This window comes from Leucoraja erinacea, chromosome 16 (genome assembly GCF_028641065.1).
Source record: "Leucoraja erinacea ecotype New England chromosome 16, Leri_hhj_1, whole genome shotgun sequence".
Taxonomy (NCBI): domain Eukaryota; kingdom Metazoa; phylum Chordata; class Chondrichthyes; order Rajiformes; family Rajidae; genus Leucoraja; species Leucoraja erinaceus.
Window position 1 is genome coordinate 20,344,145 of NC_073392.1, and position 16,961 is coordinate 20,361,105.

The 16,961-nt window shown below is 45.9% G+C and overlaps 1 protein-coding gene across 2 annotated transcripts in view; it reads left to right on the forward strand.

Annotated features, from left to right (window-relative positions):
* Window positions 1-16,961, forward strand: part of srgap3 (SLIT-ROBO Rho GTPase activating protein 3) — a 195,558-nt gene that overhangs the window by 69,583 nt on the left and 109,014 nt on the right. For both annotated transcript variants that reach the window (XM_055647783.1, XM_055647785.1), the window contains one exon: window positions 13,079-13,274. In XM_055647783.1, coding sequence (XP_055503758.1) covers window positions 13,079-13,274 — 196 coding nt within the window. The remainder of the gene's footprint in view (window positions 1-13,078; window positions 13,275-16,961) is intronic.

Genomic DNA, 16,961 nt, shown 5'->3' on the forward strand with positions numbered 1-16,961 from the left:
TCTACGTGTACTTTGTGGGCTGAAGAGCCTGTTCCCGTGCTGTACTGATCTATGTACTAGATTACTGAGACAGGTATCAATGGACAGGGTTGGACAGCATTGGCGGTTGCACACGGCATCATCAGCCCTGTGTAGCTCGGCCGAACACTTCATTCACGTATCATCAAGCTAACCAGCAATTACCAACTGGTTAATTTGGATTTTGATTTTGAGGGTCAAATATTATTTCATGAACATCTTGTACAAATGCAGCAGATTGATTCCCCTGCAAGATACGATATGTCCATTATTTTTTTAAATGGTATCTGTATAAATAGGTCACAACTAATGTTCCTTGACAAATCTACAACTTCCCAGGTGAGCTGGTGAAAGTTGGCGTGTCTGAAATGAGGTTCCATAATTCCAAGCCAAATCCGTTCCCTGTGAATAAGCTTCTGCGGTCTCTGCTTTTTAATGACACACCTGCAAATCTTGATTAATGTCAACGTTGGCTGATGGAATGGTTTCCATTCCGATATCCACCTCGGGGTCCAATGGTACCTGGTCAGGTGCAGTACAGGCTAGAAGCAGAGAAAAATGCCCCTGCACTCTCCCAGCTAGTTTGCTCCAGGACTGCTAGGTCTGGTGGGTATTGCAGGAGCTGGAATGTATCCCAGACTTCGCAATTTAATTAAAATATGTTGTAAATGTCATAAATATGTGAATGAAGTTATATAAAAATAAAAGTTTGGTAGAAAAGTAAAGCTCTCTCTATTTTTTCTGTCAAACAAACCTAGGCACTGTTTGAGACAGGGTAGAACTCTCTCTATGTTGTCCTATCAAATGTTCCCAGAGCAGGGACAACACAGGTTTCATATAATGTACAGCTCCCTTTACACTATCTCATCAAACAGTCCCAGGGAAGGCATAGTTTAGGTCAGATGCAGAGTCAAGCTCTCTGCACTGTCCCTAGGAAGATTATAATCTATGAAGATTATAAGGCATAGATAGGGCAGACAGTCAGAACCTTCTTCCAAGGGTGGAAATGTCAAAGTCTAGACCAGAGGACATAGCTTCAAGGTGAAGAGGCAAAGTTGAAAGAGTTGAAGAAGGGTTTCGGCCCGACACGTTGCCTATTTCCTTCGCTCCATAGATGCTGCTGCACCCGCTGAGTTTCTCCAGCATTTTTGTGTACCTTCGATTTTCCAGCATCTGCAGTTCCTTCTTAAACAAGTTGAAAGAGATATTTGGGCCAAAATCTTTTTAGAGCAGGTGGTGGCATTTAAGGGGTTTTCCAATAGGCAGATGGATATGCAAGAAATGGAGGGATATAGATCACGTGCAGGCAGATGAGATTAGTTTATCTCGGTATTATGTTTGGCACAGACATTGTAGACCCCTTGGCCAATTCCTGTGCAGTACCTTTCCATGTTTGAAAAACGATGCCAGTGCATGGGTTAGATATACAGAGTAAGGCTCCCACTACAATATTCCATTGATCTGTTTCAGTCCCAACGTCCCAGAGGTAAACCTGACATTTGACTTTTATATCTCCTCATTACTTACTCTGGATGAAGTTGCGAGTTGTAGCTGGGGGAGATGGTGTAGTTGTTTTCCTTTATTGCTCCTTATCCAAAAGGAACTGTTGAGGTCCCTGAGCCAGGAGACAAGCATCTAACTCTGATAGATGGGATCTGAGGTCTTTACCCAACCATTGCCCTATCCAATCTTCATTTGCAGATGCTTTATCCAATTTCAGGTAAATCCTCCACCCTTTTTCATCTACCCAGCTTCTGCTCCACACCCCACCCACCCCCACCCTCTCCGACCCCCTGCCCACCATCCATGCATACATTTCTATTTATCCTCCAGTTTCTCACTCCTCCATTTCTAATCACCCACCCATCCCTATTCTGGGTCCCCATCCCTCCCTAACCCCCTCCCCCCCATGCTTCTGAATGCCAAACTTTATAGATTAGTCGAAGGTACACAAAAAAGCTGGAGGAACTCAGCGGGTGCAGCAGCATCTATGGTGCGAAGGAAATAGGCAACGTTTCGGGCCGAAACCCAAACCTTGCCTATTTCCTTCGCACCATAGATGCTGCTGCACCCGCTGAGTTCCTCCAGCTTTTTTGTGTACCTTCGATTTTCCAGCATCTACAGTTCCTTCTTAAACATTTTATAGATTAGTCCGTGTTTTGGTGGAAGAGAGTGTGCTGAATTAATTTTGAAGGGCTGCCTAGCCTTTCCTGTGCTGAGTTACTAGGACAATGACTGTAAGCTACCTGATGTACAGCTGGAAATAAAGGAAAAGACAGAGACCCTTGGGAGACCCGAGTGTGGAGTCCAGCTTGAAACAGCAGCATTAAATCAGGGCGGAAAACAACACAAACTCCAGGTGCCTGGAGTATCCCAAGGCAGGATATAAACTGCAGTCATTTCTAGTTGTACTGATGCGTGCTGGGCACAATGGTAGAAAGAGCTTCAAGATTCTGTCTGCAGAATAGACAGCAAAGAAACACGCCCTAACATGTAACCCCTCCACCCTTTTCCACCTGTCCAGCTACTTCCACCCTCCCCTAACCTCCCCCCACCCTTTTCCATTGCCCCTATTATGCAGTTCCTTCCCCCTTCACCATCCCCTTCATCTATTACTCATACACCTAACCAAAATGACCATAAACCACCCATTTACACTCATCCCATTTTATTCTCCCCATATTCCCATCAACTCGCCCTAGATTCTCCCACTCACTTAGCGGCATTTTACAGTGGCCAATTGATAGTATAGTATAGTATATCTTTATTGTCATTTTCCTGAGTATTCACATACCCAGAGGAAACAAAAAAACGTTACCTCAACCAGTGTCCATTCAGTGTGCAGTAAAAAATAAATCGAAATAAAAATACATATATCATGAACAAATTAAACACTCTACTCTCTACTAAACATCAACAGGCGTTCCGATCGGCAGTGGCACGATAGTGGCTCTGCTGCAGTGTGTCCAGGTTGATGGTTGGTGCGCGATACTTGGCAGGGGGAAAAGTCCGTTTATCAGTCTTATAGCCTGCGGGAAGAAGCTGAGGAGCATCCTGCTGGTTTTGCAGCTAATGCTCCTGTACCTCTTCCCAGATGGCAGGATGGAGAATATGTGATGCTATGGGTGGTAGGGGTCTTTGATGATGGAGATGGCACTGCTGATACATCTCTTCCTGTATATGTCCAGCAGGAAAGGGAGTGGACCACCAATAATCTTGCTGGCGGTCTTCACAATCCTGCCTAGTTGGTGCCGTTCGTACGCCTTGCAGCTCCCGAACCAGGAAGTGATGCCATAGATTAGTGTGCTCTCGATTGTCCCCCTATAAAAAGTTCGTAGGTGTGTAGTGGGGAGGCCTGCTTTACGTAGTCTTCGGAGAGGGTGTAGTCGCTGCTGGGCTCTCTTGACCAGTGCTGTGGTGTTGGTCGTGGACGTCAGGTCATCAGACAGATGTAGTCCTAGGAACTTCACGCTGCTGACCCTTTCCACATCAGCTCCATCGATGTGCAGAGGTGTATGGTGTTGTTTTCCCGCCCTCCTGAAGTCAACCACCATCTCCTTAGTTTTTCCCACGTTGAGAATGAGGTTGTGGGATTTGCACCATCCTGTGAGTAGCTCCACCTCCATCCTGTACGCCGACTCATCATTGTCACTGATGAGACCCACCACTGTTGTGTCATCAGCGAACTTGTTGATGAAGTTGTTGTTGAGTCTAGCAGTACAGTCGTGTGTAAGCAGACTAAACAGCAGGGGGCTTAGGACACAGCCTTGGGGCGAGCCATTGCTCATGTCTATGGTTTTTGATGTCCTACTGCCCACCCTGACTGTCTGCTGCCGTTGCGATAGAAAGTTCAGGACCCAGTTACATGTGCCAGCATCAACCTCCAATAGCTCCACCGACCCGCACGTCTTTGGATTATGGGAGGAAAACCAGAGCATTCGGAGGAAAACCACACTGTCACAGGGAGATCATTTAAACGCCACAAGATTAGCCCCTGAGGTCAGGATTGAATCCAGGTTGCGGGAGTTGTGAGGTAGCAGCACATCAGCTGTGACACTCTTGTGCCAAATTGCCATTTACTCAGCAATCTGGGGCCCGTTGATGTTTAATTAGAAAGGCTTATTCTGGATTCTATTAAAAAGGTCAGTGCACAACTGGGGCCTTTCCCCTCTGTCCCTTTCCTACCTGTAACTATACCCCTGGACCACAACATTGTCTTCTGCCATGTCATTACAACCCACCATTATGTGCCAAGTGCCTTCCAGCCCAATTCCTCACTGTCACCCAGAACTAGGGACCAGTCCATGACCTTCTCCCTTCGTATGGGGGCAGAATAAAAGGGTTCAGCATTGGATTCGTGTGAAAAGGTGCCTCATGTTTCTGTACTGTACGACCCAACTGTATAAATCAGGGTTTTTGGCACTACAGCAGACAGCTGCTTGGAGCTTTCTCTCCCATTGTGCGTTGCACCCATTTGTAAAATGATAAATTAGTGCAGCCTCTATCCTACCTTTGTGATATCCCAGGTATTTGCAACCTGATTTAATCGTACCAAGTGACCTGGCCAGGCCTACCTAACCTAACCCCCAGATCTTCCTCAGTGTATCCAGATACCAATGGACCAGAACAGTCCACCTCTGTCAGAAATAGTTTGACCCAAAACCAGGCACTCAGTCCAGAACCCACTACCCTCAGTCCCTTCTTAAGCCCAGCCTCATGTCATGGACATGACTGACCCCAACATCCCTCAGTCCTGCTCTTTCCTGCACCACAAATGGATTATCCGTTCTCCCTTTTCCCATTAGTGCTTGGGAATACAGCCCCAGCGATGGATGAATGAGTCCCTGAGGGATCTGAATTTAAAAATCTGGGACCCAGTATAGGTCAGCAGGCATGACTGAGCTCGGATGGGGCGGATGTGAGCTTTGGAAGGTTGTTGAGTAGAACCTGGTACATTGTCATTTGGAAAGAGTGAAGAGTGTGAACACCATTACACTGCAATATTCCATGATGGGTGGGGCTCCACTGGCAATGTAGAGCTGAGATTGATGAATTAAACCTTCCAGTGTGAGGGGGGGGGGGGGGGGATTGGGGGGGGGGGGGGGGGGGTTAGAGCAGGTCTGCAAGCTGTACTTACAGCTGTCTAAACATTTCCCAATCTGTTGGGGAAGAAGGAAAGTCGGAAAATCTTGGATCAAAGATAAATTTTTAAGATCCGCCATGGACTGACATGCAGGCGTTGTCACCATGGTTACAGGCATGTACGCTCCTGCTCTGAATCCTTTCCCCTACAGAACCATCTTCCAGAGGTCGTTTCTACCCTGGATGAACAGACTGAATGAAATTAAAGCTGAAAGCGGTTCTTGAAGTTGAAGAAGGCAGCTGGCCCTTTAATTGTCCAAGTTTTACCCATTTGCCCACAGCCTTTCTCCAACACTTTTGACTGGCCTTTGTGCTGAGGTTTGCCAGTACACATCTGGTTTGAATTTCAGTTCAGGACACGGTGGGGGGGGGGGCGAGCCATGTGGGGCGGGAGATGTTTGGCTTCCGTGAACAACGCTGATGATTTAATTGCGACAGTGGAGTGGATAGGCTGCCTGCGTCTTGTGCGCACTGAATCACACATTGGTGCCTGTTTAGCAGCTGCTGCACGGCTCCCCAGGGTCGGAGGTCAAGATGCGAGAGAGTCTACGGCTTCTGTTTGGGGCCTCATGTTATTGTGGCTGTGGCTGCCTGGAGAAAAGCTTCCATCCAAGCAGATAATTAAGGCGATGTGCCGCAAAAGTGAATCGGAGAACGGATGCTGGGGACTGAGTTGGGGAGGGGGGAGGGGGGTACTTAGCAAATAACTTAGGCATGGCCTCTGTGACACTTTTGTGTTAGACCCCACAATGTTGGGCTCCAAAGGGCAGGCAGTTCACTGCCAAGGATGTTCGGAGACACTAACCTCCGTGTGTCAGAGGTTTTGCACATTCCTCCTAAGTCAGTGTGGTTCTCCTGTAGCCCCTTGTGCTGCCCATCTCTCCACCTTAAACAAAGGAGGGTTTGTGTCTCACTCAAGAGCCTGGACTACATGATCCAGATGGCACATCAGCGCAGTGTGAGGTGTTTTTGGAGGGAAGTGGCATTAAACCAAAGCCCACCTGCTCAATGAAGCCAGAGTAGAAGTTCCCCAGGGATGGAGTGGCCAGTTCACCTGGTGTTCTACCCTTTATCACTCAACCAATGCCTCAACACAGTTAGCTGCTCATTGTCAGGAAATGAGCATATTGTCATGAGCATTATTAATGAGCTGATTATCATTATTATTATTTTTTAATTATTGTAGAATGTGGGCAAGTCTAGCAAAAGGTCACAATGTATTGCCTATCCTTGCTTGGCCTTTGTCGGCTTACTCCAACATTGTAGTCAACCACCTTGCCGTGGTGTGGAGTCACAGATAGGTCTGGCTGGGTGAAGGCGCCAGACACCAGAAATCTGAGAACCAGGTCAGTAAATACAGTGGCTTTGTTATCATCAGTACACTATTTAAAAAATGATTATGAAAGGATTTGAACTTGGGACTTAAGGTTGAGTCCAGGATTTTGGGGTGCCAGTCCTCCTTGACAAACCGACTCTCCGTAATCTTCTCAGGAAGTAGAGGTGCTGATGTGCTTTCTTGATAATTGCATCAGTGTTCTCGGACCAGGAAAGATCTACAGAGATGTGCACGCCCAGGAATTTGAAGCTCTTGACCCTTTCAACCATTGATATAAACGGGACTGTGGGTCCCCATCCTACTCCTTCCAAAGTCCACAATCAGTTCCTTGGTTTTGCTGGTGTTGAGGGCCAGGTTATTGTGCTGGCACCATATGGACAGTTGCTCGATCTCTCTTCTATACTCAGACTCATCCCCATCAGTGATACGTCCCACAATAGTGGTGTCGTCAGCGAACTTGATAATGGAGTTTGCACTATGACCGGCTACGCAGTCAAGAGTATACAGTGAGTACAGCAGGGGGCTGAGCACACAGCCTTGAGGTGCTCCCGTGCTGATTGTTATCGAGTCGGTGACACATTTCCACCAATACAAACAGACTGTGGTCTGTGGATGAGGAAGTCAAGGATCCAATTGCAGAGGGATGCGCAGAGACCCAGTTCTGCGAGTTTGGTAACCAGCTTGGAGGGGATGATAGTATTAAATGCCGAGCTGTAATCAATGAATAACAGCCTGACATATGAGTTTTTGTTGTCCAAATGGTCCAGAGCGGAGTGGAGGGCCAGCGAGATCGCATCCACCGTTGATCTGTTGTGGCGGTAAGCGAACTGCAGTGGGTCCAGGTTTTTGTCGAGGTAGGAGTTGATTTGCGCCATGATCAACCTCTTGAAGCACTTCATCACCACAGGCGTTAGTGCCACAGGTCGATAGTCATTGAGGCACGTCACCTTACTCTTCTTGGGCACTGGTATAATTGATGCCCTTTTGAAGCAGGTGGGAACCTCAGACCTCAGTAGTGAGAGGTTGAAAATGTCCGTAAAAACTCCAGTCAGTTGGTCCGCATAGGTTTTTAGAACACGACCAGGTATACCATCAGGTCCAAGCGCTTTTCGAGGGTTTACCCATCTGAAGGATTTCCTGACGTCAGCCTCTGTGACTGAGACTGAAATACCATCACAGCGAATGGGGGCTCGGGAAGGCGCATCAGTATTCTCTCTATCAAAGCGTGCGTAAAACGCATTGAGCTCTTCAGGGAGTGATGTTTCGCCGACATTCGAGCTGCCTCCTGAATCAATCCCTTTAATGGAGGAGGAGGAGGAGGTGGACGATAAGAACCTATAAACTTCCACAAAAAATGAAGATTGGCTGAGAGTGAGTATTCTTGTGCAGTCTGAAGAATGACCTTGACCTGAAATGTCTTCTATCCATGTTCTTCAGATATGCTGAGTTACTCCAGCACTTTGTGTCCTTTTGTGTATTAACCAGCATCTGCAGTTCTTTGCTTCTACATGAAGATTGAGCATTAGTTTGTTGCCCATTTCTGTGCTACCCCGGTTTGTTAGCCTCAATAGAGGGTAAGGAGGGAGCTGGCATCTCACGCACTGATGGATTTACTCGATATCCTAAGGGCGGTGAGATGTGTTGGCTATATTTTTCACACAGCACAGTGGTCGCCTGCAATTGGGGATCACTGAGTGAATTACTGAGACAGCTCTCCCAGTGTGTGTGTGTGTGTACACAGCACCCAGCTCCCACACCCTCCCTCCCCCAGGCCCTTCGTCTGCCCATCCATCCCAGACACCCCAGTGTGACTGCGAGCACAGGGTAGACAGGACGCCATATGGGTCGGCTCTGCTTCCTTCCATCTGGAGGGCAAACTTTCAGCACTGTTACCTAACTCCCTAAGCCACAGTTGTTTTATGAAGTTTGACAACCCCCCCGACCATGGAGTCACTGCACGTCTTGTAATTTGGATCAACCTGCCAACAGCCAGCATGCAAACATTGCATCGTTAGTGCAGCGTGAAGGCACTGTGGCTTTTCTGCACCATTCAGCTTTACATCATTTAACAATTTAGCAATAGCAGGATGTCCTTAGCTTGCTCAGCATTTCTAAATAATTACCTAGAATCTGCAGCAATAGACTAATTACGTTAAACTCAATTTTCTCTCCAGTGCCGGTCCTGCATGTGATCCAGGCAAAAAATTAAGCATTACAGGGTTAGTCGAGTTACGTTTATTGCCATATGCACCAGTACAGTGATTTAGATGTACAATGAAAATCTTGCTTGCGGCAGCATCGCAGGCACAGAGTCTCAGGCAATGCACAAAAACATAAATTGTACATCATTTACACAAATTCTACAAGACAGTGAAAAGAAAACACTGGGCAAAAATAATAAGGCCCTGAGAGGAAGCTCCTTCTATTTCTGACATAAATGCCATAATCTGCCCATCAGATCTTCACGTTTGGATGTGGCCATCTGGATCACCCAGTTTCCAGCCATTTTAATTCCATTTCCCATTTCCACACCAACCTGGCCTCCCTCACTGCAGGGTGCAAACCAGAGGAACAGCACCTAATATTGTTGTCACCACTTAACACCTCCCATCCTCTGTTGCTATCTCCACCCTTTGCTCCCCCACCTGGCTCCAACTGACAATTGACCCCTCACCTCAGTCCACCTATTACCAGGTCCTAACCCATCTCTCTCCCTTATCACATGGCCATCTCGCCTCCGATCTTTCAATCCAAATGAATAGTCTCAATCCGAAATGCCGACTGTCCATTTCCCTCCACAGATGCTGTCGACACATTGAGATCCTCCAGCAGTTTGTTTCATAGTCCAGATTCCAACATCTGCAGTCTCTTGTACCTTCTGGTTTACTCGTGCACCACTGGGGTTGAACATCTGGTTGGATTTTAATTACAACAGTGGTAACCCAGTTAGCCGGTCCATTCACTCAAATTATTTGTGAACTGAAGGACATGAAACATAATCTGAAAGGACACAAAGTACTGGGGTAGCTCAGCGGGTCAAGCAGCATCTCTGGAGAACATGGATAGGTGAACAGGTCAGGACCCTTCTTCTGACGTCCCAAAACATCACCTACCCATGTTGCCCAGAGGTGCAGCCTGACCCGCTGAGTTACTATGGCACATTATGTCCCTTTGTTTAAACCAGCATCTGCAGTTCCTTGTTTCTACATGAAAACATAATCTGGCAGGGGTGGGATTATGTGCACAGATTAACAGATACACAAATCAGGAAGTTCTTACTTTTCACAGATTTGACTTCGAAACAATTAAAAATATTTTTTTTCTGATTAGAAATTTGAGTCAGAGTGACCAAAATATCAATAAAAAATAACTGGGTACAGTATTGGATGGAAAGAGATGCAAACTTATTCTGTTTTAAGATTTGTTCAGTATATTGAGCAGTGAATATTATCAAATGTATGGTGAATTATTTGGATGTAGGCCCATGTTGAATAAGAGTCACCGGGACTAATAAAAGCTTAGAAATGATTTCAAGCAAATTAAACTGTCATAAACAAGATCGCAAATCTCAATTCACTGCTTTTTAATAAGGAAACCATTATCGGTCTGTTGTCATTTGTTAGCAATTCAAACATAAACTAGGTTGGTAATAAATTTGCACTTGTTTATATCACAGCTGCTGCACATGAGGCAAGTGTGACACTGAGGATTGCCAATGTAGCCCTGACCACCAACCTGATCCCTCACACGAATTAGACACAAAATGCTGGAGTAACTCAGCGGGGCAGGCAGCATCTCTAGAGAGAAGGAAAGGGTGATGTTTTGGGTGAGAAAGGATCTCAATCCAAAACATCACCCTTTCCTTCTTTTGCTGGGTATGGGCTGCAATTGTTGCTGCAGTCCTGCAGCACAGGCCTTTGCACAGGTAATGCTTCTGATGTTAGACACTGAGGTGGAGAGCTCTCCACTTTAAAAGTATCGGGTCACTGTGATGTTGGAATCCACAGTCCTGCATGAGAGTTTTTAGCAGCTGCTATAACCAATGCTGACTGTACCAGCAGCTCTTACTGCAAATACGTTTGCACATCTTGTATTGGTGGCATGGTGGCGCCATGGTAGAGTTGCTGTCTTACAGTGCCGGAGACCCAGGTTCAATCCTGACTACGTGTGCTGTCTGTACAGAGTTTGTATTTTCTCCCTCGATCGCGTGGGTTTTTTCCTGGTGCTCCGGTTTCCTCCCACACTTCAAATTGATCTTTCTCAACCTTATATTGCCTCTGCCAGCCACTAGCCAATCCACCAGCTTGTCTATATCTTTTTGGGCTGTTACCGTCTTCCCAGCTCGCGGCCCCTCCGAATTATGCATCACCTGCAGATTTAGGGATTTTGCACCCAAGTCCCCCTAATATGTATAAACAAGTAATGATCCTTGTGCCAATCCTAGGGTTTTTCACTGTACACTTCCCCACTGTCCAAAAACAACAATCTTAAAACATTACTCTCTCTTCGCTGCTACTTAATCTTTTTTTTTATCCATGCCGCGTTTATTTCAAGACCTTCAAGATGGCAAGCCTATTATGTGACAGCTTTCTCAACACCACAGTATATTAGATCAACTAGAGCTCCCTCATCAACCCTCTCACCGTTCATCAAAAAACTCTCTTTTTTCTTTAAGAAATCCATGCTGCTTTCTCCGATTTATTCACACTTGTCCAAGCGAGTGCAGATTCTGTCGCTAATTATTGCTTCCAGAATGTTCCAGTCACCAGGGTCAAACTGACTGGTTTGCACACATTCAGCTTTGTAGTTTTCAACAAATATAACTTGTTAGAGAGCAGCATCCAATAATCTGCACATAGATTCCAGGCTGGCTAAGTTAAACGCTGTATAAATTTGGTTTGACTTGACACCTTTTTAGCGATACAGATGGAGCTTGGCACATCATTTCTGAATTCTCCAATGTGGAAGCTCCCCACATTGGTCAATATGGTGTCTGCTTTAGACATGGAATAATTGATGTCCCAGTAACTGATTTCATGGGCTTTTATGTTTGGGTTAAGGAGCTGAGTCAATTTCACATTTGCTTCCATCAGGACTGGAGGATTTTACTATCCCCTCCAATTTAATGTCCGTTAATGGTCACCATTCTGAGACCACTGGTTCTCCATTTCTGTGCCAGACACTTGTTTTCATGCAGCAGTAGTCTGGTTCCGTTCAATGGCTCCTCGCTCTCCCCAATGCTAGGCTTCCAGCTCATTGCATGCAGGTTTCCATTCCCACCTCCGGAATACAACCGACAAACGTGGCAATGCAATGTGAGAAGGGGGCGGCGTTACCATGGTAACATGCATTGTACTGCGTGTCAAGAGGAAGACCATGATGCATCATGCCATTTACTCGGCAAATTTATTCATCTCCATCCTTGTATGTGGTTGCACAGAGCAGGTTTGTTCCGTTGGGAACAGCGGTGAGTCTCACAGGCAAGGCACAAGTGGATCCATCGAGGCATTCTGGGCTACACCAGCATCGTTGTCGTTTGGGCTCCGCACCGTTGGCTCAGGGAAGTGAGGCTTTCCTACTAACGCAATATACTGAAGATAGAGGAAAGAAGATAGAGCTTGGCTGTGTTATAGACTTGTTCAAATAACCTGCTGCCTTTGATCATTGAATAACCTGTCTCTCATCGACTCTCTCAATTCAATAACCTGTTGCTTTTCATTGTCAATAACCTCTTTGCTTCTTATCACCAAATGGCCTTTTGCTTCCTTGTTGAATAACCTGCTACCTCTCATCTTTGACTAGCCTGCCACCTGTCATCATCGAATAGTCGTCTGCCTCACATCATTGAATAGCCTGTTGCCTCTCCTCATTGACTAGCGGGCTGCCGCTCATCGTTAACGAACCTGCTACCCCTCATCATGAGGGACAGGCATTTGGCTGAGGTCCCAGTGGGCTGCTGGCGGCTGTGGAAGCGGAACCTGGGAAAAATTGACAGGTTCAAGAACAGGAAGGAGAACAAGGGTAAATTTCTATCAGTCGTTAGCCGATGCACCTCCGATGTGCAGGGGAAATCAAGTGAAGCTTCTCTGTTCAACAGAGTCACTTCCTGCCTAAGGAGACAGCCGCACTTAATGGTTGGAACTCTTGCTTGTGTGTCAGAAGTCTGTAAATTCAAGTCCCACTTGAGAGATGTGATTGATAATGCAGGCTGACGCAGTGCACCAACGAGGGGGTTGATGCACTGTCTGGGCTGCCATTCCTTTTCTGAGGTACAAAGCTGAAGCTGCCTGGGGAGCAAAGTGAACACAGATCTCACTGCAATCATTGGAAGAAATGCCAGGACACTCCTTCTGTTTAGTCTTCACCTCTTTATATATATATAAGATTATCTTGCCGTTTATAGCGTTACTATTTGTGGGGTTTTGCTGTGCATAAATAAGTTGTGTTTCTTCTCCTTTAAAAATTACCATATTTTGGGAATCCTGAGTTGTTGCACGTTGCCATAGACTGTTCCATTTCTTTCACCCCCTCTCCCCCCCCCCACTACCAGTGTTAATGGATAATTTCTCATCTCCATTGTAGAAATCCGAGCACAGTTGACGGAGCAGCTGAAATGCCTGGAGCAACAATCGGAATCCCGTCTCCAGCTCCTGCAGGACCTACAGGAATTCTTCCGGAGGAAGGCGGAGATCGAGGTGGAGTATTCCCGGAGCCTGGACAAGCTGGCGGAGAGGTTTGCGGCCAAGATCCGCAGCTCCAAGGAGCACCAACAGTTCAGGTAAGTTGTTCTGGGGGACCCGCCCTCCGGATAAACCATTTCTGCCATATCTCTGCAAGCTTTGGTAAAGATCTAAGGTTGGTAGCTTTAGGATTGTACAGTTGAAACACAAGGTGGGGTGGCAAGATAAGCAGTGAGCTTGGTACCTACAGTAACTGGGGGCTGAGATTAGAGAATTCGGGTACTGGAACGATTGAGAGATTATCCAATTGTCCTTGTGAAGGGAAAACAAGACAAAGCAGGGATTTGTTAATCTATTTTCATATTTCACAACTAGTGGAGTAAATTTATGTATTTCCTTACATAGTCAGAGGGTAGTTCATCTGCAGAACTGATTATCACAGAGGGCTGTGGAGGCCAAGTCAGTGGATATAGACACATTCTTGATTAGAACGGGTGTCAAGGGTTATGTGGATAAGGCAGGAAATTGGGATCAGGAGGCAGAGAGCAGCCATGATTGAATGGCAGAGTAAACTTGATGGGCCGATTGGCCTAATTCTACTCCGATAACGTGAACATGTACTAAAACTTTATGAATCAACAGCACTTCCCATTTCCCACAGAATCTAGCAGAGAACATATATTCACAAACAATTACAAAGGGGTAAAGAAAGACTTGGGTGTGAGTGGAGAACATCCAAAGAGGTGCTTACAGATGTGCACATTTGAACGTAGAGCTAAACGTGATCTGTTTGACCAGAGGTGGGGTGGGACAGAAATGATTGGACCATTGCAGTAAGGATGCTGCTGAAAACTAGCATTTGATACACATATTAGTGCTGAGTGAAATGGATCATTCTCAAATATCACTGCAGTAAAAAGCCAGGCAGCAGCCTTTCCAGGGCTCACTTTTTTGTTAACGCTTCGTGTAAAGCAGTTTGGCAGCACTGCAGACAGTTCCTGCAGTAGGAGTGGAGGGGGCTGAGAGGTGGCATTACAGAAGTTTACACAATCAAGAGGGGCATAGATAGAATGGTCACAGTCTTTTCCCCAGGTTAGGGGAGTCTAAAACTGGAGGACAGAGGTTAAAGATGATTAGGGGAAAGATTTAAAAAGGACCTAGGGGGAAAAAGTTACTGGCGGAGCTTGGTGGGTAAATGGATCAAGGTGCCAGAGGAATTGGTTGTGGTGAGTATAATTACAATGTTTAAAAAACACTTGGACCTGGAGAGGAAAGGTTTGCAGGGATATGGGCTGGGTTACAGTTAAGTGGGACTAGCTCGGTTAGGCAACTTGTTTGGCATGGACGTGTTGGTCTGCAGGTCCTGTTTCTCTGCTGTAATACTCTATGACTTGGATTACAACAGAGCACAATATGTGCCTCCACACTGTTCCCAATAAAATCATTAGCACAGTAATCTGTGCTGTTGACTTCACCTTTATCAGTTTGGGGAGTAGACTCTGGCTCAGCTGCTACATTATATCTACAGTGCAGAAACAAGACACTAGGCACAACAGCACCGTGTTATCAGGAATAAACAGCTCATAATATGGAACTGGCTTTCTATCATCTTACCAGAGCAACAAAGCTAATTTTGCCAAAGGTTAGTTAGGCACTATAAATTGACCTGAGTAAGTAAGTGGATGTTAGAATCTGGGAATGTATGGAGAATAAAATAGGATTTGTGTAAGATAGGTGCAAATGGGTAACTTGATAGATGGCATGGACATGATGGGCTGAAAGGCCTGTTTCCATGCTGCATGTTTTTCTGGGTCTATGATCTGCAAACTGAATTCCCAACTAACCAACCCCTTCTCATCTACTGCATCAAACACTGATCCCCCTCCTGTCCCAAACTACATTAGGAAATTGTGGTGAGAGTTTGTGGCTTTGAGAATAGTGCAGGAAGTTAACCACAGAGGGACTAGTACCACGTGGCAAATTGCAGGATTCCACAAGCTGTGCGGCCAGGTTCACTGCCAGGCACCACTCTCGCTCGTAGACCCCACATTCTCATGATCAGGAGCTTGAAAAGGCAGCCAGCGTCATCAGAGACCCACACCACCCTGGCCACACACTCATTTTCATCCCTGTCATCCGGAAGAAGGTACAGGAACCTGAAAACTGTAACATCAGGGTTCAGATACAACTTCTTCCTTACAGCCATCAGGCTATTAAACACTACAACCTCAAATAAGCGCTGAACTACATAGACTATTATTGTTATTATTGCACTATTATTGTTTGTTTTGTATGTGGACGTGTGTGTGTGTATATATATATATATACGATGTGTGTGTGTGTGTGTGTGTGTGTGCGTGCGCGCATGCGTGCATTTGTACGTGTGTGTGTGTGTGTGTGTGTATTTCAGTCTGTTGGCCGGATCAATATATATATTTCAAGAGTGTTTTATTGCCATATGTCCCAGATAGGACTGAAATTCTTGCTTGCTGCAGCACAACAGAATATGTAAACATGGTATTTAATGGGAGCAAAAAAATTCAGTGTGTATATATACACATGCATGTATACTCAATAAATAAACAAATATAGTGCAATAGTCTGTTATAGTTCAGGGATTATTTGTTGTCACGTTTAAAAGCCTGATGGCTATAGGGAAGAAGCTGTTCCTGAACCTGGATGTTACAGTTTTCAGGCTCCTGTACCTTCTTCCCGATGGCAATGATGAAATGAGTGGGTGGCCAGGATGGTGTGAGTCTTTGATGATGTTGGCTGCCTTTCTGAGTCAGCGACCGATAGATCTGTTCGATGGTGGGGAAGTCAGAGTCGGTGAAGCACTGGGCAGTGTTCACAACCTCTTGCAGTCTTTACCGCTCCTGGACGTTCAAGTTGCCGAACCAGGCCACGATGCAACCAGTCAGTATGCTCTCTACTGTGCACCTGCAGAAGTTCAAGAGAATCCTCTTTGACATACCAAATCTCCGTAGTCTTCTCAGGGAGTAGAGGCACTGATTTATAATTGCATCAGTGTGCTGGGTCCAGGAATGATCTTCGGAAATATGCACACCCAGGAATTTGAAGTTTTTGACCCTCTCCACCATCCATTGATATGAACAGGTTTGTGGGTCCTCATCCTTCCCCTTCCAAAGTCTACAAATCAGTTCCTTAGTTTTACTGATGTTGAGAGCCAAGTTGTTGTGCTGGCACCATTTGATCAACCGGTCGATTCACATCCATCCATCCATCCTCTTGTTTCTATGTTTGTTTGTAGACTGGTTTGTACCTATATTTGCACAAAACCGGTACACGATAGCACTACTATTTTTGCACCACCTTACTCACCATTGCCCTGTGTTGTCAATTAAACAAGTTTTGTTCACATTGATGGTATATTTTACAAGTTATTGACATTTTAAACTTTATAAAAAACACTTTATTTTCCACCGTCAGCAATGTTCCACCCCCACAATGACATCACAATGGGATCCCATATTTCATTTACATTAAAAAAACTTTTTATTTTAATCTCAATTTTCATTGTGGGGGTCTGGGATATGGGGGTGGGGGGTTCATTTTTAAAAATTGCCATTTTCATTGTGGGGGTGGGATAGGGTGGAGAGAAATGGGGTAGGGATGGAGATGGAGGGGAAAGTGGGGGAGGTGAGGAGGGAATATGGCGATGGCTTGGAGAGGAGGGGGAGTGGGGGAGATAGTGCAGTGCATGATAGAGGGAGAGGAGGGTAGTGGGGGAGGTCAGGAGGGAGAGTGGGGCGGTGGGATAGGGC